Raw genomic sequence first — 24,630 nt, 5'->3', positions numbered from 1 at the left:
TGTGTCTCTCATTAGCTTCTCTTTACCTACCTCACCCCTCTGACTTTGTCCCCTTGTTGGCTCTCTCCTCTCCACAGATGTACCGCCTAACCCTGCGCACCAGCAAAGAGCCTGTCTCCCGTCACTTGTGTGAGCTGCTGGCCCAGCAGTTCTGAGCCCTGGACTTGCCCTGGGAAATGGCCAGTGCCAGGCAGCCCTGGGATGGAGGCAGCTGTGGTGGAGGGGGGCAGCGAGGGGACCTCCAGCGGCGACAGCAAAGACCCTGGGGTGGGGGCATGCCTGGGAGCTTCCTCTGGCCTTTTGTATTTTATTTTTGTTCATCTGCTGCTGTTTACATTCTAGGGGGGTCAAGGGAAGCACCCTCCCTCCCTTGTCCCCTGAAGCACAGAGGGGAGAGGGGCTGGGGAAGTAGGTACCTCTTCCCCTCCCCTTCCCACCTTGTCCCCCTCCCCCTCCCTCCCTTTCCCCATCCAGGGGCTGTGTATTATTGTGAGCGAATAAACAGAGAGACGCTAATATTACCCAATCTATTGACTGCTCACCCTTAGTGATCAAAGTAGGGGGCTGAGGGATTGTAGAGTGTGGGTGGCCAGGTGTCGCAGCCCATGGGTGGGGCTCTGAGGGGACAGCAGCAACAGCAGCAGCCGTAGCCCTAGCTGCACAGCCACCAGCTGCCACCCCATGTCTGGCCCTAGCACAAGATAGCAGGCTCTGGGCGTCTGGGTTGGGTGGACTGTATCCTCTTGTTTCTCTGCAGTCCCTGGTTCTGAGGAAGGACAGGGAGGACTGTGATGAGCAGCACAGCGTCCTCGTCAGGGCCCAGTACCCCCCTCAGCCCAGGCCATTCATTCACAGTAACTCCCAGCTCAGCCTCTTCCTGCCTAGTCTTGCTGTCCTATGATCCCTATGTGTACTCAGACAGACCTAACATGTAGTTGACACCAAGTGCCTCACCAGCACTGGTGTCACCCTCCTGAGGATCACACCCTACTCGAAAGTGTGAACCTCCAGGTTTTGCACACTTGTGAGGTCTTTATCCAGCTGGGCACTATTAGGTCCCTGCCTGTGTCTCTTGGGGCCTTAGAGACTTGGGACAGCTTCCCAATGTGGAGTCTGCAAGCTCCTCACTTGCCTCAGCTTGAGCAAGGCTCTGTCCAGCACTGTGGAGGGTGACAGGAGTGGCTGGTTGAGTGCTGCCACTTAGCATTGCTCAGCATTTAGGATGGACGGAACTGATAGTCCTTGCCTAGGATGGCGCAGTAAGTTCTCAGCTCTTTTGAGGTACTGGATAGCCAAAGCTGGCCTGAAACGCGTGGTCATTCTGCCTTGGCCACCGTAAGGCTGAACTTCCAGGTGTGGGATAAACTACCCAGCCCAGAACCAGTGCTTACTGTAAAAACACTGGCTGGAGAAGAAGTCGGAATTAAGTAGTAAAACTGACAGGGGCAACTCAGGCATGTGATGGGTTCTCTGCTTCAGGGTGTACATGCCATGTGGGATCCGTGCCTATCACTCACCTGGTGAGAAGTGGGTGGTGGCCACCAGCGTGTAGAAGTTTCTAAGGAGGCGTCTGCGCTGCTCAGGGGAAGGCTCTAGAGAAAAGTGAGCACCTTGACTAGGTGGCCTCGGGCTCAAGACTCTCCCACTCACTGCTTCCCCACGCACCTTTGTCCTTCGAGGGCTCCACAGTAAAGAGGCAGCGTCTCAGTTCCAAGTGGAGTAACAACAGACTGGGGGAAAGCACTATTAGGCTGTGGGGAACCGGCAGAGCAAATGGCCATCCCAGCCCTGGGCCCAACCATCGAACCGAACCTTACCCAAGAATATCGCTGTGCAGCGGGAACCCTTCGGGTAGCGCCCTAGGGCCCAGTGGCAGACAGGCCCGGAGGGGCTCCAGCAGAGGCTGCCACCAGCGTTCCAGCAACTACGGGGCGGGGGGGGGGGGGGGGGGGGGGTGGGAGGGGCGAGATCAGGGCCGGTCCCTGGTGGAGCCTGCATGCAGCAGGTGGCGCTCAGGGAGGGGACGTGCAGGGGCAGCACAGCAACAGTTCGCCTCACCTGTGGGTCCAGCTGGCCGAGGGGCGGGCGCGGCCCGCACAGCAGACACAGCTCCAGGCCCCGCAGCAGCGTCAAGGTCAACAGCCGGTGCGGGACCTGTACAGGGGTGCAACAGAGGACTAAGCATGGACCCCGCTACGCTGGAAGCCCCACCCCGGTCCCGCCCACTCACCGTGGGGCTCCCGTGTGGCAGGTACACCGGGTAGTCACGAGCAGCTTGTGGAGGCAAGGACCCCACCAGCCAGGGGAGTAGCACAGCTTCAGGCATGCCTAGGCGCCACCAGCCCTCGGTCGCTGCCACCACTCGGCCTGATACCAGCAGGCTGACAAAGGCCGTCCCAGTGGCCTCTGAGAACCCCGAGAGGGTTTCCTGGTGAAAAGGTCAAACTAGATGTCATAGTGCAAGGAGGGACCTTCCCGCCTAGGCATGGAGGGGAAGAGCAGCCATGAGACCAGAGACACTCCATCCAGCATACAAGGCTGCCAAGCTCCTGTTTCACACCCTCTCGGTGAATGGGAATGCTTTAACTTTCCTGTTTGGTCAGCATTCTCAATTCTCCATACAGTGCTTACTTATTTGATCTGTTTATTTTTTAAAATTTTATTTCTCCTTCAGTTATGGAAATGAGAACTAAGGCTTTGGGTATGCTAGCTAGGCAACTCTCCTACCGAGCCACAGTGAATTTTTGAGTCATGTGTTCACTGAGCTGCCTAAACTGGCCTTAAATTTTAAGCCTCAGCCTCCAGAGTAGCTGGAGCCCCAGGCCTGCACTAGGAGGCCCTGCAATGCCATAGTTTAAACAACACCATCTACAACTCGATCCCCTTCTTGTTGAGAAGGGACAATCCTGACCTATGGAAGCTCTGAGGTCAGGACATACTGCCAGGGGAGGCATAACGTTAAGAAAGGAAGAGTAGGTGGTTGTGGCAGGGTGTGCCTTTAATCCCAGTACTCCAGTTCCTGGTGAGGAACGTTCTTTTAGAAAGAGTTTCAGGTAAACCGTGATTCCAGGACGATAAGACAGTGCTAGGACAATGTCCAGAGCGAGAAAACAAAGGAAGGCTGAGCAGAACCATGGGGACAGTTATTTCTATAGCTGCCCCAATACCTGCATGACAGACCCCTCTGGAGGAATGACACAGTCCACACACTGGGTCAGGTCCCCGATGAGCTCTGAGTTTCCCAGGAAGCTGTCAATGAGACAGTAGCTGGCCTGGCAGAAGAAAAGGGAGGTGTCTAGGACCCAAGTGGGCCCAGATCAGTCCAGAGAAAACTGGGGCTAGCTCCAGGGTTAAACAAGCTCTCCAAGAACCCATGGGCCCATGCTTTCCCAGTGCCTACTGGGAATTGTAGTTCCAGACAAACAGGCACGGTTTAGGGATCCTAACTGCACTCACGTCCCACAGCCTCACCCTCAATTCTTTCTTCAGTCTCTCTACATTCCGGATGTTGGTCAGCTCCTCAAGTCCCACAATGAGAACCTAGAAGAGTCACATAGGATAGTGCAATCCTTAACAGGATCTAGTCAGAGAGGACAGTACTTGGATGGGTGTCGAGAGGAAGGCCAAGTCTGGATCCCTGTATTTGAAGGAGGAGGGCTGGTTCCTGGATTCCTAGGTATGAGGAAGGAGGGGTGAGGTTTGGATGCCTGGGTGTGAGAAAAAAATGCAGAGGTCTGAGGAGAATGGGATGGGAGTGCAACTCTCTTGAGTTTTGGAGAGAAGAGGGCCCAGTCTCACCATGGCCCCAAACACCATGTGGAGCATTCTTTCCAGCCTCAGCTCAGAGGTGCCCTCCTCAGATGACATAGCGATGAGGGTGATGCTGTGGGGGTGAAAGATGAGAAGCAAGAATGAGGTCAGGCCCAGGAAACGGAGCCACCCGCTTCCCGGTCTCCCAGCTATTCCTATACTGTTGGCTACATCCTGACAGGGGAAATCAGGGATCAGAGAGGGTGAGGATTATAGAAGATTCCCACAGCCAAGTTATCACTGGCAGGACTCTGGGATCACCTAAGTCAGGAACCATTGCCCGGATCTTGTTCCCTTGCTCCTGCCAGGGGACCTGTCATGGAAGTTCTTCCACACCACGGTTGTGTCTTCCGTTCTTGCAGAGTTCAGTTGCACATCCAAATTTTGGCCAAACATGTGGACTCCGTTGAGAGAGCCGATGACAGAGAAAGGGAGCTGAGAAAGAGTGGGGAAGCATTGCAGTGGCTCTCAAGACCTCCCCACTGAGACCCTGCTGCCCCACTTGGCAGTCTCATATTCCTCCAAAGTTCTTCAGGAAACCAGGCTTATTAGTCCCCCATATCAGCTAATAGGCCCCGAACCTCTACTCCCTACATGATACGCAGTCCCAGCTTCCCAAACCTTACTGAGGAGTCTAATGCCCCCACCTGTTGACGGGAGGGGGCGCCGCCGCCGCTGCTGCGACAGAACAGGGGAACCCCGCTAGAGGCTGCGAGGCACAGCAGATGCACCGTGCTTCCTGGCCCCTCATCTCCCATCTGGAAGCCCGCGCACGATAAGTCACCTCCCTGGAGACTCTCGGTGTGGATCTGGGAGCATGCGAGTAGTCAGAGTAAGTCTGTGCTGTCTGGAGCCGCCAGTGGGCGAGAAGCGGGATGAGTAAATCCTGCCTTCATCAACTCAGCCCGGCCAACAGGATTCTTTTCCGCCCCGGCCGGAAGTTATCATGACCGTAACAAAGATGGCGGCACGTACTGCTTGCCAAACGTTAAAGTTGTTGCCGGACAGCTTCACATCTTTTGTATAAGGAGAATGAAGAATCAAGCTTGAAGATGGTGATGTTGCCAAGGTGTTTTCTACCAACCTTCTTGTGTGCTGTAATAATTTACGTACTATTTTTTTTTTAACAACTGGTTGAAGACGGGGACAGTGCTAAGACACTGCCTGGCAACGTCAGCGTGGCTTTTTCATTCCATAGTGGTAAATACCTTGCCCTGGTCAAAGATGGCGGTGTGCTCAGGCATTGCCTAGCAACCACCATACACAATGATTTCTGTTTCAAAACTGCCACGGTCTCCCTATCATTTTTTCAGAGTGGTTCGATCCAGGCAGTGTTGCCTAGTAACTACCAAATGAGCTGATTGTTTTTGTTATTAGTGAAAGGCAGAAGAAAAGAGACCCTTTCTTTTCCAAAATTATGAAAACCACATAATTTCTGTACCGAATTCATGCCTATGATGGTGTATCGTGTGGAAAGTTAAGGCACGGAAAACCTCATTCCATGCAACAATACAAGTTAGCACCGCAGTACCAGGACAGATTTTCACAAGTATGATCCGGTACTATCACTTCCAAAGCTTTCTTCCTCCAGAGGATGGCTGGGAGCCAGAGAGGTGGCTCGGCACATCACAGAGCTTGCCACGAAGGCCTGAGAACCTTGCCTGTAATCCCTGGAATCTTCATGGTAGAAGTAGAGAACCCACTCCGTACACGGGCCTTCATGCACGTGCATGGCACACTCGCTAGAATAATCAAATTTTATTTTCTAATTAAAATAGTATGTCTACAGCTTTATGTCTTTATTTTCTATTTTCTGGGAGAGTTGCGATCTATAGGCCAGGTTGGCATAGAACTCATAACAGTTGTTTGGCCTGGAATGCCAAACGCCAGCTGTTTTCATTCTTTGTCTTCCTTTCTCTTTTTTGTTTTTTCTCTGTTTAGTGTATTTTCAAGGTGTGGTTTCATGTAGCCCATTGCAGTCCTGGGACTTGGTATGTGGCCTTGAACTTCTGATTCCTTTTCCAGCGTCTCAACCTTTCTTTTTTTTTGGTTTTTCAAGACAGGGTTTCTCCGTGTAGCCCTGGCTGTCCTGGAACTCACTCTGTAGACCAGGCTGGCCTCGAACTCAGAAATCCACCTGCCTCTGCCTCCCAAGTGCTGGGATTAAAGGCGTGCGCCACCACTGCCCGGCTCATCTCAACCTTTCTAATGTCTTTTCATAATCAATTTCTACTAGTGCAAGGAATTGAACAATTTTCCATTGACAAATATTAGATTTCTCCTGGTGAATTTCAAATGATACAGTAAAACAAAAGAATTTTTTTTGAGACAAAAATCTTGCTGTGTGCCGGGCAGTGGTGGCACACGCCTAAATTTAATCCCAGCACTTGGGAGGCAGAGGCAGGCGGATTTCTGAGTTCGAGGCCAGCCTGGTCTACAGAGTGAGTTCCAGGACAGCCAGGGCTACACGGAGAAACCCTGTCTAGAAAAAACAAACAAACAAACAAACAACCTAAAAAAAAAAGCTTGTTTATGCCAAGTGGTTGGGTGGCCTGTGCCATTAATCCCAGCACTCCAGAGGTAGATGCAGGTAGATCTCTCAGTTCCGGGAGGCTCCACTAATTTACAGAGCAAGACAGCCAGGGCTAACACAGAGAAAGCCTGCTTTGGGAGTGGGGGGTGGGGAAGAGACACACCAAAAATCAAGGTATGGGACAATGTCTCAGTTACTAACGTGCTTGCAGTGCAAGTATGTAGGCTGAGTTCGGATCCCCACCACCTACGTTTTGAAAAAATGCTTGTGTCTTTTTTTTTTTCTTATTTTGTTTTTCGAGACAAGGTTTCTCTGTGCAGCCCTGTCTGTCCTGGAACTCTCTCTTCGAATGGGACCGTAACTCAGATCCGCTTGCAACTGCTGTGAACTGGAATTTAAGGCGTGTACCATCACGGCTTTGTATCTTTCTACATTAGTAAGGTTTATTTAGTAAATTTCTGTCCACACACATCTCCAGATCATTTTATATTCATTTTGGTTTATACCATTAGCTGCAATGCTGAGACTCAGTTTCCTAGACTATACCACATATTCCTATTACATTTTTAAATATATTTATTGTTATTTTGTTATTGCTTTTCTTTCCTTCTCTTCCTTCCTCTTTCTTTCTCTCTTTCTTTCTTTCTCTCTTTCTTTCTTTCTTTCTTTCTTTCTTTCTTTCTTTTTTTCTTTCTTTCTTTCTTTCTAAAAGGAATGTATTTTCTTTGGATTTCTGGCTTCTTTCCCAGAAAACAGAGATTAGATGTTGCCTAGCAACCTCCACTTAAATTGGAATTCCCTTCTTTCCCAGCGAAAACAACTACCTTGCTACCAAGTCATGGGCAACTTTACAGTGTTGCCTAGCAACGTCATTTCCGATGAGATGATTGGACCACTTTCTCTCTCATCGATTCCCGGTCAGAAAGAGCAGAATTTATTAACTTAATCTCTGTGTGAGACCACAACGGCTGGGTACGCGTTGCCTAGCAACCGGGTTCCCGAACCTCCCTTTAGCCCGGAGTCGGAAACTAGATTTCGACTCCAAGATGGTGGCCGGATATGCCGTTTTTCGATTTATTTCGTGCTTGATGTTGTGCACAAAAGTTTGCTCGATCTGAAGAGGCCCTTAAAGGAGCTCGTTGTGCCTATTCTGAGAGTTTCCTGTTGTTGGCATGCGCCAGGGTAGAGATAAGACCACCGCTCCCAGGATGCCCCGCACAAACATGGCCGTATCAGCATCAGCTGAAGCTGCCAGACGTCCGGCGGGGGTGCGCGCACCGCGCAAGCGCACTTCTGTTCGTCCCGGGAAGGCGGCGGCGGCGGCGGCAGCGCTGGCGGCGGCGGCGCGGGGCATGGTCCCCGGATCCGAAGGCCCGGCTCGGGCCGGGGGCCTGGTCGCCGATGTGGTGTTTGTGATCGAGGGGACAGCAAACCTGGGGCCGTACTTCGAGGAGCTCCGCAAGCACTACCTGCTGCCCGCCATAGAGTGAGTGAGACCCCACGTCGCCTCCCGCTGCCCTAACCTGAGGCTTGTGCCGACCCCGCCTTTCCTCCGTCTTTGCAGGTACTTCAACGGGGGACCACCTGCAGAGACGGACTTCGGAGGAGACGTGAGTGTGCGGCCGAGTCACGGGGAGGAAGCTGGTAGACCCCTATGTCTGAGGGAGGAAAGATGGGGTCCTTAGTCTTGGGTTTGAGGGAAGAGGGACTCACAGTTTATTTCTGAAATGATCTGAGGTTGGGAGAGTCTGTTCCTTGCCAAAGATCTCAGTTTTAAAGTTCTTTTGTCCTGTCTTCCCAGTATGGTGGAACCCAGTACAGCCTTGTGGTGTTCAACACAGTGGACTGCGCTCCCGAGTCCTATGTACAGTGTCATGCTCCTACCAGCAGTGCCTACGAGTTTGTCACCTGGCTCGATGGCATCAAGTGAGCTTTGCTTCCATCTGTGGCAGGATGGGGGGACCCCAGGAAAGACTGTGGGCATGGTGGTCTGTGCTCAGTGGAACTCCTTGGGTCCCCACAGTCTGTGCCCGAGTATGCCATACCACCGGCTTCCTCATCTTTCTAACTCTCTCCTTGTCTGCCTACTTACTCCAGAGGAGTCTGCAGGATGGGTCTGAGCCTTGAAGGTTCCTTATGTGGGTTGGGTCATAGTTTATAGTGTAGCTGAGGCTAGCCTTGAATTTCTGATCCAACTGCTTTTACTTTCTGGTTGCTGAGATTACAGATGCCTGCCACCATTGCCAGCTTGTGGAGCCAGACAGCCTGGAGTAGAGTCATGGCTCCTTCCCAGACAACTCTCCGACTGCTGGGTCCCAGGATCCTTTGCGTTGTCCATTCCTTTCTGAAAGGGAGAAATCTGTAGCACTTGTATTTGTTCTTTGTGCTCTTGGATGTCTGTTGCTGTAACCCACCTTCCCCCCCCACACCACTTTAAGGATTTCAGACTGAACAGTTGTTCCTTGTGAAGCCATCTCTATGTCAGGAACTCGGGAGGATAAGTGGGGCCATGTGTGTTTGGTCTGGTCTCACAGGGCTGTGGTCATCCACTCCCTGGCATGCCTGAAAGAGCCACAGCCATGATGGCTTGCTCTGTGGCTGAGGTCAGAGCCTTAGTTCCTTGCTATCTGCCATCATGCCCTGGCACATGGCAGATTGATGCCCAGACTGGCAGCTGGCTCTGCCCAGAGGGAATGAGTGAACCCTGAGGCCAAAGAGGAAGCCACCAGGCTTTTTGATAACCAAGTGACACCCCATCACTTTTGTCACCACTCGTTTGGTAGGTGAGTCTGTCCTGTTCCAGACAAGAATGGGTGACCAGTGGAATCCCTGGGGACAGACCACCAGAGCCTTGTAGGGTGCTGGTGGCTGGCACACAGTAAGCAGAGTGCCAGTGCCTGCTGTTACTGCTTGTTCTAATCCTGTTCTTGGTTTGCAAATGAGTAACAGTGTAGACTGGTGGGCGCCAGAAGGGTCGCTGATGCTAATCTCTCCATGTGGATTCTACTGGCTGGTTGTGGTCAAGGTTCATTTATCGGTGACGATCTAGTTCCTGCTGGTTCTTCCTGCTTTGATGAAGCAGGTGTGTGTTGAATGTCTGCTTGTCTGCTGTGTTCCAGGTGTGTGTCTGTGTGTGTGACACATGGTAGGTGGCATGGAAAGCACCGCCCCTCTTCCCCAGAAGTTGTTAGGATTAGGGTTAATGTAAAGCATGCTTTCCCATTCTTGACATTGTTGATACTTTGCACTCAAGTTTTTAAAACAGATTTTTTTTTTTAAATTTAATGTGTATGAGGTTTTGTCTGTATGCATGTGTGTACAACACTTGTGCCTGGTGCCCTTGGAGACCAAAAGAGACTATCAGATCTTCTGGAACTGGAGTTAAACAGTGTCAGCTACAATGCAGATGCTGGGACCCCAACCTCGGTCTTCTGGAAGAGCAGCCAATGCTCTGAACACTGGTCCATTTCTAGACTCCCAATCCAGTTTAAAAACCTGACAGCCTGGTCTACAGAGCTAGTTCCAGGACAGCCAGGGCTACACAGAGAAACCCTCTCTCAAACAAACAAACAAACAAACAGGGGCTACACAGAGAAACCCTCTCTCAAACAAACAAACAAACAAAACAAAACAAAACAAAAACAAAACCACCTGACAGTGTCTTGTCAGATTTTCCAGGCTAGCCACACAGTCCTTTCCATCCTCCTGCCTCGGCCTTATCAGTGTTAGGTTTTCTTGTCTAAGCTGCTATACCTAGTTTGGATTATACATTTTTTTTTCTAAGATTTATTTCTTTTATGTATATGAGTACATTGCAGTTGTCAGACACACCAGAAGAGGGCATCGGATCCCATTACAGATGGTTGTGAGCCACCATGTGGTTGCTGGGAATTGAACTCAGGACCTCTGGAAGAGGTCTTAAGTTAAGTGATCTTAACTGCTGAGCCGTCTCTCCAGCCCAGATTATACCAGGCTTTTATTTTTTAAAGATTTTTGTTTTTATGTGCATTGGTTTTTTTGTCTTAGGGTTTTTTGGTTTTTTTTTTTGTTTTTTTGTTTTTGCTTGTTTGTTTTTGTTTTTGTTTTTTGAGACAGGGTTTCTCTGTATAGCCCTGGCTGTCCTGGAACTCACTCTGTAGACCAGGCTGACCTTGAACTCAGAAATCCGCCTGCGTCTGCCTCCCAAGTGCTGGAATTAAAGGCGTGCACCACCACTGTATATATATATATATACATTTTTTTTTTTTTTAGTTTTTATTGATTCTTTGTGACTTTAATACCACTCATCTCTCTGTCCCCTCATATCCACCTTCAACATTTGCAACCTCCCTTCCAAAATAAAAAAACAGTGTCTTGATGTTTTTGTTTGCATGTATGTCTGTGTGAGGGTGCCAGACGCTGTAACTGGAGTTACAGACAGTTCTCAGCTGCCAGCTGCTCTCTTAACCTCTGAGCCATCTTGTTGGAAGGCCTGTCCTGGGTGTTGAGCCACATCCTGACCCTTGGAGAATGTCTAACAGCCTTTACCTGCTGGCTGCCAATGGCACCCCTAGAAAGTTTTCTTCAGGCATTGCAGGCGGCTTCTAGAAGGCCAGTGGCAGTTTCGTTGAGAATTACTGAGCTAGACAGAGGATCCCCCGTTTGGAGTTCTGTGAAGCCCCAAGGTCCTCATTGCTGTACGTCAGGGTTGGTGCATATGAGGCTTACACCACATTTGGTCAGATGCAAGCTGGGAGCCAGTGCCAGCCAGCTCCGTTCTTGTTGGCTGGTAAATCTTCTGGGCATGTTTCCTTGTGCGGAACCTTCTGTGACTTTTCTTATCAGCCAGTTGTCCTCTGCTTCTGTGACCTAAGGCTTCCGGCGATCTTAGCTGTGTGAGCCATGAGTGATAGCTATGGGGGAAAGCTTCAGCCAGTGGCTCCCACTTCTGCACCTAGAACCCTGGTAAACACAAGTGCCCCCATTTTGGAGGCCTCTGCTGCTGCTGCTCGGCACGTCAGCATCATTTGTCTCTGCCAGGATGGCTGTGCTGATCAGGGCCTGTGACCCATGTTCAGGATGTTCTGGGCAGGGCAGGAATGGGAGTGACAGTGGCCAGCCAGGCTTGGCCCTGCTTGAGAAATCTCACCTGCTGTTGATGAGACTGGGCGGGGTGTGCAAGACAGTTAAGACTGCTGAGAAGCCTGCTGCTCCTGTTACATCTCCTTCCTGCCAGGAGCCAATCTTCACAGCTAGTGGTCTTGAGTCAGAAAGAACAGGGTGTCTGTCCTACGGTTCCTCAGCTGACAGTTCATTTACTCACTCAAGAAGGTGTGTGGCACAGATGCTGAGTGGTCATGAGGTTCAGGCACTGTTCTGGCCCCTGTGGAGCTGCTGGTCACATTCACCAGGACAGGGCCTCTGGGGCAGGGTGTGATGGCGGGCAAAGGCAGGTGAATCACCTGGGTGCTCTTTAAATGTGTGCGTGGGAGTGCGCATGTGTGTGTGTGTGTACCACTTCCCGTCCTATAGGAGTTGGCTCTGATTTAATGCTGTGGGTTCTAGGGTTTAGACTCGGGTTATCAGGCCTGGCAGCCCTGATTTCATCTTGCTGTGCTGGGAAGCTCAGTGTGTTACCACTCATTTGCTTTGTGCGTGCATTGAGTGGCTAAGCAGCCACTTTGCATTGAGCTGCAGGCTGGAGAACCAATCAAGCTGGCTCCAAACCCCTTTGCCTCTCCAGTACAGGCTGTGCCCCCACCTAGGTTTTTTTGTTTTGTTTTTAAATTTAAGTTTATGGTTGTTTTGCTTGTGTGTGCCCATGTACTACACATGTACCTGGCCTCAGAGTCACTGTTATCTCTGCCTTCTACATCAGATTCTCTGGATCTGGAGTTAACGATGGCTGTGAACTGCTGTGTGGTAATGGAACCTGGGATCTCTAGAAGAGTAGCAGGTGCTCTTAACTGCTGAGCCATGTTTAGACCCAGCAGCCAAGGTTTGAGTTGGTGGTGTCAAGCAGGTGGACTTCCTGGAGGAGGGCATGCTGGGCACATGTCAGGATGGGTCAGTTGTATTTTGACCTAGTCCAAAGTGTAGTAGCTTTGGGGGAGTCTGGGCAGAGATAGGTACATCAGCTCCTCAGCAAGCCTGACAGGCAGAGGACAGGAGCAGGAGGGTAGGCCCAGCTAAAGGCTTTGCTGGCTGGACAGCCATTTTATTCATTTACCAATTTTTTTCTACCATACACCTCTTATGGGCCAGACAGGTGGGACACCTGTCTGGCCCATCCTGGGGACAAGAAATGAGAGGGCCCAGCCCCTGTCCCTGCCTGTGTGGGAAATGGGGGCAGACATGAGATGGTCACAGTTTAGCGGTGGCAACTACACACGACAGCCCAGAGGTTGTGGTAGCATCACTTGTGCTAGAACAGAAGCCTTTCCCAGGACGCCATGCAGAGGGCATCTCGTGGGTTCCTAGGCTGCCATGGACAAGTACTAGCAACCAAAGTTGAACCAATATGACAGCTGCAAGTCCAAGGTCACAGTGCTGGCCAAGTGGGAGGGGCCTGAAACTCTGGGGAAAGGCTCCTCCCTGACCTCTCCAGCTGCAAGTGGCCTGGAGCCCTGTGGCTTGACCTTCCTGTGGCCTGTCCACATCTGCTTGCCACCTTCCCCTTTTTCATAGACATGGGGTGTCTGTGGGTTGGGGTCAATAGTTCCCTTCTGTCTCTTCATGACTTGTGTAGAGAGCCTGTTTCTAGGAAGGTGACTCCCGTGCTTCCACCTGACATGTTGATCTGAAGTACAGTTCACCCATGGCACTATGGAGGAAGCAGGAGTCTCATGATAGTGCTTCTCCTAGCACTAGGAGATTGAGGCAGGAGGATTGCCAGCCTGTGTCTAAAAGAGGCTGGAGAGATGGCTCAATAGTTAACACTCACTGGCTGCTTTTCCAGAGGACCCAGGTTTGGGTTTGTTTGTTTGTTTGTTTGTATGTTTGTTTGTTTTTGGAGACAGGGTTTCTCTATATAGCCGTGGCTGCCCTGGAACTTACTCTGTAGACCAGGCTGGCCTCATACTCAGAAATCCCCCTGCCTCTGCCTCCCAGGTGCTGGGATTAAAGGACCCAGGTTTGATTTCAGGCACTCACATGGAGGCTCACAACCACTTGTCACTCCAGTTTCTGGGAATCTGATTCCCTTTCCTGGCCTTTAAGGGTACCAGGCACATGTGTGGTGTACGCATACACATTCAGACAAAACACCATGCGCATAAAATACAAAGAAAATCTAGTGACACACACTGTAATCCCAGCACTTGAGAAGCAAAAGCAGGCAGAGGTCTGTGAATTCAAGGTCAGCCAGGTTTACACAGTGAGTCATAAGGCAGCCCAGGTTATATAGTAAATGATACCTTGACAAAACAAAAGAAAAAGAGAAAAAAATAAAGCAAACCAATGAGGCAGATGGCCCATTCAGGAGGAGCTATCAGTATGGTCAGGGCATTGGGCCACCCGGACTAGGAGGCACAGGGGCCATGCTCAGGGCCCTGGCCCCTGCTCCCTCTTGATGTCCTCCCTTCTTAGCGTCTCTCCCTGCCTGGTACTCGCTTGTCACCAAGTAAAACTCTAGGGACAGTGTCCTGTCAGAGGATCCAGTGCAGTGTAAGAGGGGTCAGGAAGAGTGCTGGCTGGCTGCCTGTGGGGTCTGCTCTGGGTCTAACTGACTGTCCCCCCACAGGTTCACAGGCGGGGGTGGTGAGAGCTGCAGTCTCATTGCTGAAGGGCTCAGCACTGCCCTGCAGCTCTTTGATGACTTCAAGAAGATGCGTGAACAGATGTGAGTGTGCCTGCCTCCTGGAAAGTCCTCCTCAATCCTCACCCTGGATGGGGGACAGGAAACAGGTCCCTGTGTAGGCCAGGGCAGGCCAGTGCCTGACCAGACACTAGGTGGGATCCTCCCTCCTATGCCCCTTGCCCAGTAGCTAAAGTTGTCACTAAATCTGAGAGCCTCAGTGTTGTCGGCTGTAAATGATCTCAGAGGGTGAGGACATGACACTCAGTTGCCACTCCCTTGGAGTACCTGCTATACCATGACTTTGTCCCTGGCAGTGGCCAGACCCACCGAGTCTGTCTCCTCATCTGCAACTCGCCCCCATACCTACTGCCTGCTGTGGAGAGCACCACGTACTCAGGCTGTACAACGGAGAGCCTGGTGCAGAAGATAGGAGAGGTGAGGTAGACTGTTGAGTAGGCCTGCGCCCCTGCGTGTGAGGGAGGGGATGGGCCCACACCTGGATCCTAGGAAGCTGGCTGGGGTCTGAAAACCCAAGGCAGAAAATAGCCAAAATCTCTGTGTTTACTCATGACTGTCCATACTCAGAATTCTGGGTAAATTAAGGCCGGGTTTTGATGTCCCACCAGCAGCAGGGAGGAGACTCGCTCCAGCACACTCATGGAGGCCCACTATTGCTTTTTCCTTCTGCAGCGAGGTATCCACTTCTCCATCGTTTCCCCAAGGAAGCTGCCAGCCCTTCGGCTTCTCTTTGAGAAGGCGGCTCCTCCTGCTCTACTGGAGCCTTTGCAGCCACCAGCAGTTGTCAGTCAGGACCCTAGGCACATGGTGCTTGTGCGTGGGCTAGTGCTGCCTGGTGAGGCCTGGGTACCATTCACGGAAGGGGGACTTCTCTTTTGGTACTCTCTTAACATGGATTTTTGGATATTCCTTTTTCTACCCCCAACTTCTTCTCTTGGGCCTCGGTTGTCTCTCCTGTGCTCAGTTGGTGGCAGCTCGGCCCCAGGCCCTCTGCAGCCCAAGCAAGCAGTCCCCCTGCCTCCAGCTCCAGCTTCAGCTGCCCCACTCTCAGCAGCCCCCCCGCAGGCTCTGCCCCCTGTTCCTCCACAGTACCAGGTATGGATGGAGTTAGGGGCCAGCTCCTGGGGCCTTGTGGAGCCATGGCTTCATGGGAGGACCTCATGAAACATCGGGGCCAGGGAATGGCCTCTGGGAATGGAGTCAAAGCTCCTGGGTTGTCAGAACCACATAGTTTGCTTCATGCGGGCAGAAGTACATAGTTCTAGGGGTACAAGGTCTTCTCTCCGGTGACAGGTCCCTGGGAACCTCAGTGCTGCTCAGGTGGCTGCGCAGAATGCTGTGGAGGCTGCCAAGAGCCAGAAGGCCGGGCTGGGCCCGCGCTGTGAGTCCTGGAGCTGGCGAAGGGGGCGGGGCTTCACTGGCTTTCTGACCCTGCTCCACTCACATGTGTCTCTCCCGCAGTCTCACCCGTCAACCCTCTCCAGCAAGCCGCTTCAGGAGTGGGGCCCCCCTTCAGCCAGGCCCCAGCCCCCCCATTAGCTCCTGGGCCCCCTGGAGCTCCCAAGCCACCTCCTGCCTCACAGCCTAGCCTGGTCTCCACTGTGGCCCCTGCACAGCCTGGGGCCTCGTCTATGGTAGGTGCCCCCGTCCTCATACCCAGCCTCATGGCACTGCTCACAGTGTGCTCACAGCAGGTGAAAGGAGGCATGCAGTCACCTGCAAGGGGCCTGAGCACCACAGGAAGGCTCCTAGCTGTGATGTGCAGCTCTGGGGCAGGGCTTTTCTGAGGAACCCAGGTATCCCGTAATTTTGGGAGTCTGGTTCCTCATGCTTGGCATTGATCGTCCCAGACATGGTTAGTGGTCGTGGAGGTGTGAAGGATGGGACCTTTGTCCCGCCCCTTTAAGGTGTCCACTTCCTGACCGATCGTGGTCTCCTCATTGTTGTCTCTCCTCAGCAGGCAGGCACTGTGGCCCCAGGTGGGGTCAGTGGTCCTTCACCAGCCCAGCTTGGAGGTCCTGCACTTGGTGGGCAACAGTCCGTATCCAACAAGCTCCTAGCCTGGAGCGGCGTCCTCGAGTGGCAGGAGGTGAGGGGTTGAGAGCTTGCTGGGAGGGGGGGCAGGAGGTGAGTGTTTGAGAGCTTTCTGGGTGTGGGGGGGGTGGGGCTCCCAGAGCACTTAGGATGTGCAGCCGGGGCTCCCAGAGCACTTAGGATGTGCAGCCGGTTGGTCCAGAGGAAGTCTGGGGTGTGTGACCCAGGTCTCAAGTTGGAGTTTAACAATTGTGTTGACCCTGTCTCGAAAAAAAAAACAAAAACAAAAACAAAAGAATTGTGTTGAAAGCCGGGCAGTGGTGGCGCACGCCTTTAATCCCAGCACTTGGGAGGCAGAGGCAGGCGGATTTCTCTGAGTTCAAGGCCAGCCTGGTTCCAGGACAGCCAGGGCTATACAGAGAAACCCTGTCTCGAAAAAAACAAAAAAAAAATTGTGTTGAAGCCAGGCATGGTAGCATGTGCCTTCAATCCCAGTACTGGAGAGACGGAGGCAGGTGGATTTGAGTTCAAGGCCAGCCTAGTCTAGACAGTGAGTTCTAGGACAGCCAGGGTTACACAGAGAGACCCTGTTTCTTTTTTTTCTTTTCTTTTTTTTTTTTTTTTTTTTTTTTTGGTTTTTCCAGACAGGGTTTCTCTGTGTAGCCCTGGCTGTCCTGGAACTCACTCTGTAGATCAGGCTGGCCTCGAACTCAGAAATCCGCCTGCCTCTGCCTCCCAAGTGCTGGGATTAAAAGCGTGCGCCACCACCACCTGGCAAGACCCTGTTTCAAAAAAAAACAAAAAATTATATTGGTTAAGCAGTTGCCTACTGGGCACAGGCCTCCATCCCCAGTCAATCAACCAGTGTCTCTCTGTCTCTCTCTCTCTGACACACACACACACACACACACGTAGCCAAAACCAGAATTTGGGCTCTTAACAGGTTTCTGAATATTGGACCCTGGAGGATAGTGACTATAAGATTTGGGGCTCAGACGAGGGACCCAAAGTTTGTGGGATTAGGGCACCTGAGTGTGGGGTTGTTGGGAAGATGGGAGAGTCGTGGGGCTGTAGGAGGTAGTGAGGGTTGAGTCACCAGGACTTGGCTGACACACCCTTTTTGTTTCAGAAACCCAAGCCTGCGTCCGTGGATGCCAACACCAAGCTGACGAGGTCTCTGCCTTGCCAGGTCTACGTGAACCATGGAGAAAACCTGTAGGTATTTGTTAGGGTGGGCCAGGCTCAGCCTGACCGCCCTGACTCTCCTCTCCCTGTGTTGGCTTCCAGGAAGACCGAGCAGTGGCCGCAGAAACTGATCATGCAGCTCATCCCTCAGCAGCTGCTGGTGCGTCCTGCCGGGCCAAGGCCGGCCTGATTCTCAGATGTGCTCCCCACGTGATGCTTCCCTTCCGTGTTGCCCCATGTAATGCCCGTATGTTTGCAGACCACCCTGGGCCCGCTGTTCCGGAACTCGAGAATGGTTCAGTTTCACTTCACCAACAAGGACCTGGAGTCCCTCAAAGGCCTCTACCGTATCATGGGCAATGGCTTTGTGAGTGGTGGGCACTAGTTCCTCTTCCCTTTTCTGCCAACTTGATGAGGACCCCGGGTTCCTAGGCCCCAGGGGCTGCTGATACTCCTGTGCCTTATTTGTGATGCTGCAGATGGCACCGAGTCCTTGTTTAAAACTACAGGTATCCTAGGGCCTGCTGAGTCCCTGTTCCGTGGTGCTGGCTTGTTGTTGTTGATGATGATTTCAGGCAAGTCTTGCTGTGGAATAATACCTCCCCGTGGATGTCCTGCTGCCTCAGGCTCCTGAGGCCACATTTGTAGAATTGTGCGGTCAAGCCTGGCTTCTCTGCCCCTCTTGTTCTCTGTTGGATAGGGCCTGCCCTCCTGACTCATCCGACCTGTCGTAGAGGTATCTTCCTGAATCATCTCACCTTCCTGGGTGCCAGTTGGGTGAAATTTGTGTCTGGGGAAGACGCAAGTGCCTGTGCACATGGGGTTAGCACAGTGGCTTCTGTGCCTGCCTTTTCCCAGGCAGGAGATTCTGTTGGTCGTCGGATCAGCCTCATGGCCCTTTTCCCCTTAGTGAGCATTGTTGTCTGATGTCTTCTCTCTCAGGCGTGTGGGTCAAACACTTGGGAATTCTGCTTGGGCTGTCAGAAAGAAGCTGAGCTGGGCACAGAGCCCTCAGTTCTGTGGCCCATCAGTGCCGACGCTGAGTTCTGAGTTAATGCTCCAATAGTGTAGCAGAGCTTATGTTTTGCTGTAGAACAGGACGAAGCAGGGACCTCAGAGACATCATGCCTAGACCCCTTGTAGGTACAAGATAGTTACCTCAGCTTCTGGGTACCCTTTAAGCATGTGGAAGAGGCAATGGCTGGGATCTCCTTCTTTAGAAAATGAGAAATGTCCACAACTTGGGGCCAGGTCTCCTTTAATCTGGGCCAGAGTTGGGTCACTAGGCTGCATCCCTTGTAGGGGAGGGCATTCACCAGCACGCTGGCTCTGGTGGCACTGCCCTATTCTGTACTGGACAGTGAGCAGGAGAGGGTGTGTGTTGATGAGTAGCAGCTGCAGGCTGAGGGAACCCCGGTCCTGAGAAGTAAACCCAGGTAGTCAAAGCCAGTTCCCTGAGTATCTGAGGGGCACTCTAACTCTCAAAATGGGTATCTTACGATGTTGCTGTTCCCTGGTTCATTTTGGCGCACACTGTAGCAGAGAGATATAGCCACCCTTAGGGGTCTAACTACATCTTTCTGGCATCCCCACAGCAGAGCCCTTTCCAGTGTGATCTGGGGAGGTGATCCCGTGCTGTGCATTAGTGAGACAAGGAGGTGGAGGTGCTCAGTCAGGGTCACCATGGGCTTCTGATATGGCCACTGTCTTTCCCTCTCCTCAGTGGTCAGCAGGTGCTTTGATCTTGCTATGCCCTTTGAATGCCCAGTTCATTGCCTGTCGCTCTCAGTTTTTGTTTCTGGGGTAGATGCCAAGCAGACCTGCCTTCCTTGGCATTGTGCAGTGAGACCTCCTTCCCTCTTGCCCACAGGGCTTGTAGAGTGTTATAGAATGAAGAGGGATATCCTGGGGCCTCCTGGTAGGCAGGTTCTGAAGAGTCTCTGTCCACAGGCAGGCTGCGTGCACTTCCCACATACAGCCCCATGCGAGGTGCGCGTGCTCATGCTCCTGTACTCCTCTAAGAAGAAGATCTTCATGGGCCTCATCCCCTACGACCAGAGCGGCTTTGTTAACGGCATCCGCCAGGTCATCACCAACCACAAGCAGGTCCAGCAGCAGAAGCTGGAGCAGCAGCGCGGGGTGAGTGTGGGGCCCGGCCAGCTTGTCACCATGGCCTGCTGTCTCCAGGCATCTCACCTGAGTCCATGTCCCCTGTGTCCTAGCAGAGCAGCTCTAGTCCCTTTCAGTGTCCACCTCAAATCCCTGACCCAGGGCCCACCTTACAGCCAGGCAGGGTGTGATGTGCCTCCTAGATGGTGTGCCCTCAGAAAAAGGCACCCTGCATCTGCACACCAGGTCTTCCCGACAGGATCAGTCACCTTCTTTCATCTGACCTGTCCTCTCTGTCCCTGTGCAGATGGGGGCACAGCAGGCACCTCCAGGCCTGGGCCCCATTCTGGAGGAGCAAGCGAGGCCCCCGCAGAATCTAGTGAGGACTGGGGTGGGGACTGATGGGGTTGGGGATGGAGGTGGGTGGACTTGGGGCAGCCACCCTACTGTCCTTCCTCATGCTTCTGTTCCCCAGCTACAGCTCCGTGCACCTCAGCCTCAGGGTGCTGTGGGAGCTTCTGCGGCTACAGGGCAGCCCCAGCCCCAGGGTACTACCCAGGCCCCCACAGGGGCACCTCAAGGTCCTCCTGGAGCAGCCCCTGGCCCACCTCCTTCTGGACCCATCCTGAGGCCTCAGAACCCTGGGGCCAATCCCCAGCTGCGGAGCCTTCTCCTTAACCCAGCACCGGTGAGACTTGGGATTAAATCAACAAGGATTGCAGGTTCTGACCCAGTGTTTCTGGGAGGAAGTGGTAGACTGGACAAGGCTCCCAGGGCAGAGGGTCTTCCTGGAGTTTAGACTGGGTCCTCTGAGTCATTCTTTGTCTTCCTCAGCCCCAGACTGGGGTACCCCCACCCCAGGCCTCCCTACACCACCTACAGCCTCCAGGGGCCCCTACATTGTTGCCACCACATCAGAGCCTGGGGCAGCCCCAGCTGGGGCCACAACTCCTGCACCCTCCACCTGCCCAGTCTTGGCCCACGCAGCTTCCCCAGCGGGCACCACTGCCAGGTAAGGGTGCTGGGGGGGGGAGGGGCAATGGTCTAAAGTGGGAGTCCCTGAAGCCACTGGTAAGGACCCTATTACCAAAGGGCCTCCCACAGCTTAAAGGGACTTCAAGGGTCATTGGGAAGTTCAGCCATAGGAGCAAGACCTCAGTGGGTGAAAACGTCCCACGGTCATTATCTTCTGTTCTGGGGTGCTGGAAGATGTCTTAGGGTCAGTGAAGCTACCCGTGTGGGGGAAGGGCCTCCGGAAGGGTCAAAGGAAAGTATCTGCATCCAGTTGGGCTTAGAAGGACCTCTGGTGTTCCCTGAAGCTTCCTAGAAACCTTACTGCCTTGGGTTCCCAGAGGAAGTGGAATGAGAGGCCCAGGGTCCTCAATGACCCCAGGGACCACTGGGAGATGCAGTCCCTTCCCACTGCCCCCCAGGTCAGATGCTGCTGAGCGGGGGTCCCCGGGGCCCGGTCCCCCAGCCGGGCCTGCAGCCCAGCGTCATGGAGGACGACATCCTCATGGACCTCATCTGAACCCAACACCCAATAAAGTTCCTTTTAACAATGCCCGGCTCCCGTCACTGACGCCCTTAGGGCTGTCTTTGCTTTCGCCTTGCAGACTCCCCAAGGCCCCGGCTGGGTGATGCTGGGCCCTGGGATGAGTTTGAGGCAGCATGGTGTGCCTGGTTCTGGGAAACTTGGAGGCCAGTGGGTAGGTAGTGTACAGCTCATGTGCACTAAAGGGGTTACAGAGCCCAGAATGCCTCTGACCCAGCCAGGGTTCCGAGGAGCCTGGAAGGAGAAGCAGTAATTGGGAGCCAGAAGGGACCTAGGTACAGATAGCCAAAGCCACAGCAAAGGGACATGCAGGGCCAGGAGGTGGACGCTCCTGGAACATGAGCATTTCAGGAAGGAGCCAAGGCTGGAGAGTCCAGACTGGGAAACTGGAGATTTGTCCTGGGGATGCAGGACTGCAGACTGCCAGCTGGGCAGGTGTCAGGAAGGCGTGGTGGTTTGTAGGAGCAGGGCAAGCAAAAGGCAAGGTCATGGGAGTGTCTTGGTGACACATGCCACACCAGGAAATCAGGATGTCCCCATGGGACTGTGTGCTGTGTTTGAAGCCATAGCAGTCAAGGTTCACAAGGAGCAGGCCCTGGGTTCAGTGGCAGGTGTGGATAAATTGGGTAGCTTCTGTCTTGCAGGGTGCCCTCAGGCTTGTGTGCAGGTGTTTTCCCCTGGAGATGGAGTGAGGTATTTGTCACACAGGGACATGTTGCCCTGAGTGTGGTCTGTGCCTGGACCACCACTGCCTGGGTATAGGACGCAGGTTAATGTGCAGGTGACCCACCCATCCTAGGAGAGAGGCTGCAGTCTAGTGGCCCATGGGCCAGCACAGATGGGTTTTGTTTGGCCTTCCCTGTGTTAGCTGTAAAGCTCCAGTGAAGCTCACCCAGTGTAGTCCTCCTCTTGATGTGTCAGAGACTGACACTGGGCCCACCCTTCTGCCTGGCAGTAGTAGCCCCGTCAGTGGGGCTCATGCTCTTGGGTTCGCCACAGTCCCCACTACTCTCTCTTGCTCTTCCACGGTGAGGCAGGGGTCCTGCCTCAGTCACGGGGCTGGCACCATGGTGGTTCTGTGGTAGCATTCAGAGAAAAGTGAAATCTTTCTTGTACCCATGTCTCCTTCAAAAGTGGCCAAACGAAAGAGAGAAGGAGAGGGCCGCGTGTTTCGAGAAAAATGGGAGCGAGACTATTTCTTTGTGGAAGTGAAGAGCATGCCTACGTGCTTAATATGCAAAAAAAACGTGTCAGTGCTGAAAGAGTACAACCTGAAGCGTCACTATGAGTCCCAGCACAGTAAGAGCTACGATCAGTACACCGCGCAGAGCCGCGACACGCTCCTGCAGGAACTGAAAAGGGCCCTCAGAGCCAGCGAGGCGCTGGAGAGCCGGGAATAGCCATACAGTGCAGTGAAGAACTCCTGTGTTCTGAAGAACTGTCATCAAGGCTGTCCTGTGCGTCTGACAAGCTTTTGCAGGCTGAAGCGCACAGGTGTCAGAGGCCTTACAGATCCAGTTGCCTGATGCACAGCTGTGGCCTTTTGGTGGCTGCACAGAAACTCTGAGCACATGGTTAGCTTTATTTATTTGTGGTGGTGGTGATCTCCATGCAACCGAGGCAGTCTGTGAGGTGGCACCAAGCCAGCCTCTGACTTTGCAGTGACTTGCTCCTGTGCATGCAAACACAGAATTCATAAGCACAACTACAGTCCCATCAGGCTGTCCATCATGAGGGCTGTCCCATACCGCGATCCCTGTTTGCAAGGGCCCAGGTCAAGTCCTAGTCTCAGTAACCAGGAATTGAGATGCTCAAAGAAACACCATGACGCCTTGACTCTGGCATTCCTGTCCTTGAACTGAGCCAATTGCCTGAGACCAGGACATGCAGCGAGTCTGAACTGGCATGTTTGGTTCATTTCAAATCATGCAGAACCATGCCCTGGTTCTCTGGAGGTCAGTTAGAAACCTTTGGATGAAGTTCCCACCCTGTGAACATGGACTTTGTCTCAGAAGGGACATTCACGCAGCTCCTGAATGTGTGAGTGGTGTGGTCCGGCAGATGTGCTCCGTTGTGAGGAGCCGTGGGACTGCCTACCTTTGCTGCAGCTGGTTTCTGGAAATGAGAGGCGGCCAGGACCAGTCACCCACACTGTGAGACCCATGACCAAGTCCCCCGAGGGCCATATTCTACTTGAACCTGAGCTAACACTGACTAGCTCGCCCTTATGATGATGTGAACGCAGACCCTGGTCCAAGTTGCAGTGCAACAGGGTGCTTGCAATTCTGCAAGATGGTGAGGTTCCTTTGCCTCTGCCCAGCAGTGTCCTGAGTGTGTGGCTGCCCATGGTTGTGACAGTCACTGTTTTCCGTTACATACCTAAATCAAAAACTCCGTTTTAAGGATTAAGGTTGAAATTTCACCTGCCCGTCTCTCTGTCCCAGCCAGTGCCAGCACTGACATCTGGGTGTAGAAGGGCAGGTGTCAACCTTCCACTCAAAAGGCACAAGAGAATTACAAGAGAGAAATTTTAATAACTAAATATTTCTATTTTTCAATTTGTATTTTTTCAATTTTGAATTTACAGTATGAACTCTAGTGTCATACATGTTTGTGTTGTGTTCCATGCGTTCACCATAGCTCAGTAAAGATCCAATTTGATTATCTTTCTGGCCGTGGGCTTTCCTTCCCCCTGACTGATCCACCCACTTGTGTGACAGCCTGGCCCTGCTCTCTGGTTCACTTCTGCCCCTGCCCTGGGGCCTGGCTGGGAGGCCCCTCCCCTGGGTGATTCTCAGAAAGTAAAAGAGGAATAGGGTCCCAGGTGCAGCTGAAGACATGAAGGCAAGGTGGTGTTGTGGCCATGTAGACAATGTGTGCCCGTGGCTCTGAGTCGTGGGGTGCTAGGGACTGTGGCGAACCTGGAGAGTGCGTGCCCCGCCTGGTGGCCTTCAAACCAAAACCACCACACACACTGAGGACCAAACAAAATCTGCTGTGGGTCTCATGAGGCCATTAGGCCACCATTTTGCGACCTCTGGAAGAAGGAGACTCCAGAACCAAGACACAGCCTCAATGAAGACCCATATGTGAGGGGTAGGCGAGGAGGGGGGCTGGTGAAGTCCCATATGTGAGGGGTATGCGGGAAGGGGGGCTGGTGAAGACCCATATGTGAGGGGTAGGTGGGGAGGGGGTCCGGTGAAGACCCATATGTGAGGGGTAGGCGGGGAGGGGGGCTGGTGAAGCAGACAGGTTTTCTGAAGATGAATTAAGTCATCAGTAGAGGAGAGACAGCATTTTATATGTAGGCCAGGCAGAAGTTCTAGGGAAATGTAGATTTGTCCTCAAAACAAGTGAAGCATGGTTGTGGTGGGCTGGAGAAAGGGCTGGGCTGTTCAGAGTGGGTGCTGCTCTTGCAGGGGACTCCAGTCCAGTTCCCAGAGCCCATGTCATGGGCCTCACAAACACCTGTAACTTCAGTTCCAGGAGGAACAGCCTCTGGCCTCCAAGGACACCTGCACACGTGCATACACACGAAAAGAATACTTGAGGCACAGACTTGTCCTCCCAGCCGCTCCCCAGTCTGGCCTCCCAGGGTCCCCTTCCCAT

At 52.9% G+C, this 24,630-nt stretch overlaps 3 protein-coding genes across 9 annotated transcripts in view; 2 read left to right on the top strand and 1 right to left on the bottom strand.

Annotated features, from left to right (window-relative positions):
* Nucleotides 1-526, top strand: part of Ap2a1 (adaptor related protein complex 2 subunit alpha 1) — a 30,518-nt gene extending 29,992 nt beyond the window's left edge. Inside the window, exon 23 of the mRNA XM_028789001.1 lies at nt 78-526. Within this exon, the coding sequence (XP_028644834.1) occupies nt 78-155 (78 nt within the window). The 3' untranslated portion in view covers nt 156-526. The remainder of the gene's footprint in view (nt 1-77) is intronic.
* Nucleotides 292-4,731, bottom strand: Fuz (fuzzy planar cell polarity protein). Of its 2 annotated transcripts, XM_028789002.1 has the most exons (11): nt 4,458-4,731; nt 4,124-4,245; nt 3,799-3,883; nt 3,472-3,540; nt 3,168-3,272; nt 2,231-2,428; nt 2,059-2,154; nt 1,818-1,924; nt 1,666-1,730; nt 1,518-1,592; nt 292-766 (listed from the first exon to the last, which is right to left on the bottom strand). In XM_028789002.1, the coding sequence occupies exons 1-11, from the start codon at nt 4,566-4,568 to the stop codon at nt 552-554; spliced, it is 1,248 nt and encodes a 415-aa protein (XP_028644835.1). In that variant the 5' UTR covers nt 4,569-4,731; the 3' UTR covers nt 292-551. The 2 variants fall into 2 exon arrangements, with proteins under 2 accessions (XP_028644835.1, XP_028644836.1); XM_028789003.1 differs by lacking the exon at nt 4,458-4,731 and having other exon boundaries at nt 514-766; nt 4,072-4,239.
* Nucleotides 4,732-7,638: 2,907 nt separating this feature from the next.
* Nucleotides 7,639-23,687, top strand: Med25 (mediator complex subunit 25). Of its 6 annotated transcripts, none has more exons than XM_028788946.1 (18): nt 7,639-7,829; nt 7,908-7,953; nt 8,145-8,269; nt 14,064-14,162; nt 14,435-14,555; nt 14,811-14,973; nt 15,103-15,233; nt 15,432-15,519; nt 15,600-15,772; nt 16,099-16,227; nt 17,302-17,387; nt 17,460-17,517; nt 17,617-17,724; nt 19,308-19,496; nt 19,774-19,845; nt 19,942-20,154; nt 20,301-20,478; nt 20,900-21,029. In XM_028788946.1, the coding sequence occupies exons 1-18, from the start codon at nt 7,696-7,698 to the stop codon at nt 20,995-20,997; spliced, it is 2,211 nt and encodes a 736-aa protein (XP_028644779.1). In that variant the 5' UTR covers nt 7,639-7,695; the 3' UTR covers nt 20,998-21,029. The 6 variants fall into 6 exon arrangements, with proteins under 6 accessions (XP_028644779.1, XP_028644778.1, XP_028644776.1 ...); XM_028788945.1 differs by having other exon boundaries at nt 7,654-7,829; nt 16,096-16,227; XM_028788943.1 differs by lacking the exon at nt 20,900-21,029 and adding an exon at nt 22,156-23,687 and having other exon boundaries at nt 7,679-7,829.
* Nucleotides 23,688-24,630: the final 943 nt, after the last annotated feature.

Source organism: Grammomys surdaster, unplaced genomic scaffold (genome assembly GCF_004785775.1).
Source record: "Grammomys surdaster isolate TR1022 unplaced genomic scaffold, NIH_TR_1.0 125769, whole genome shotgun sequence".
Taxonomy (NCBI): Eukaryota; Metazoa; Chordata; class Mammalia; order Rodentia; family Muridae; genus Grammomys; species Grammomys surdaster.
The sequence above is the reverse complement of the archived record's forward strand: the minus strand, read 5'-3'. Positions and strand labels throughout refer to the sequence as shown.

What these genes read in the sequence shown, in the direction of transcription:
- Fuz (XM_028789002.1), bottom strand. Translation starts at nt 4,568, where the DNA reads ATGGGAGATGAGGGGCCAGGAAGCACGGTGCATCTGCTGTGCCTCGCA. An exon ending in ACATGGTGTTTGGGGCCATG is followed by an intron (nt 3,541 to 3,798) that starts GTGAGACTGGGC and finishes TGACTCTTCTAG; the next exon opens with GTTCTCATTGTGGGACTTGA. An exon ending in GGAGCCCTCGAAGGACAAAG is followed by an intron (nt 1,593 to 1,665) that starts GTGCGTGGGGAA and finishes ACTTTTCTCTAG; the next exon opens with AGCCTTCCCCTGAGCAGCGC.
- Med25 (XM_028788942.1), top strand. Translation starts at nt 7,696, where the DNA reads ATGGTCCCCGGATCCGAAGGCCCGGCTCGGGCCGGGGGCCTGGTCGCC. An exon ending in CGAGGCCCCCGCAGAATCTA is followed by an intron (nt 19,846 to 19,941) that starts GTGAGGACTGGG and finishes TCTGTTCCCCAG; the next exon opens with CTACAGCTCCGTGCACCTCA. An exon ending in CCAGCGGGCACCACTGCCAG is followed by an intron (nt 20,479 to 22,155) that starts GTAAGGGTGCTG and finishes CTCCTTCAAAAG; the next exon opens with TGGCCAAACGAAAGAGAGAA.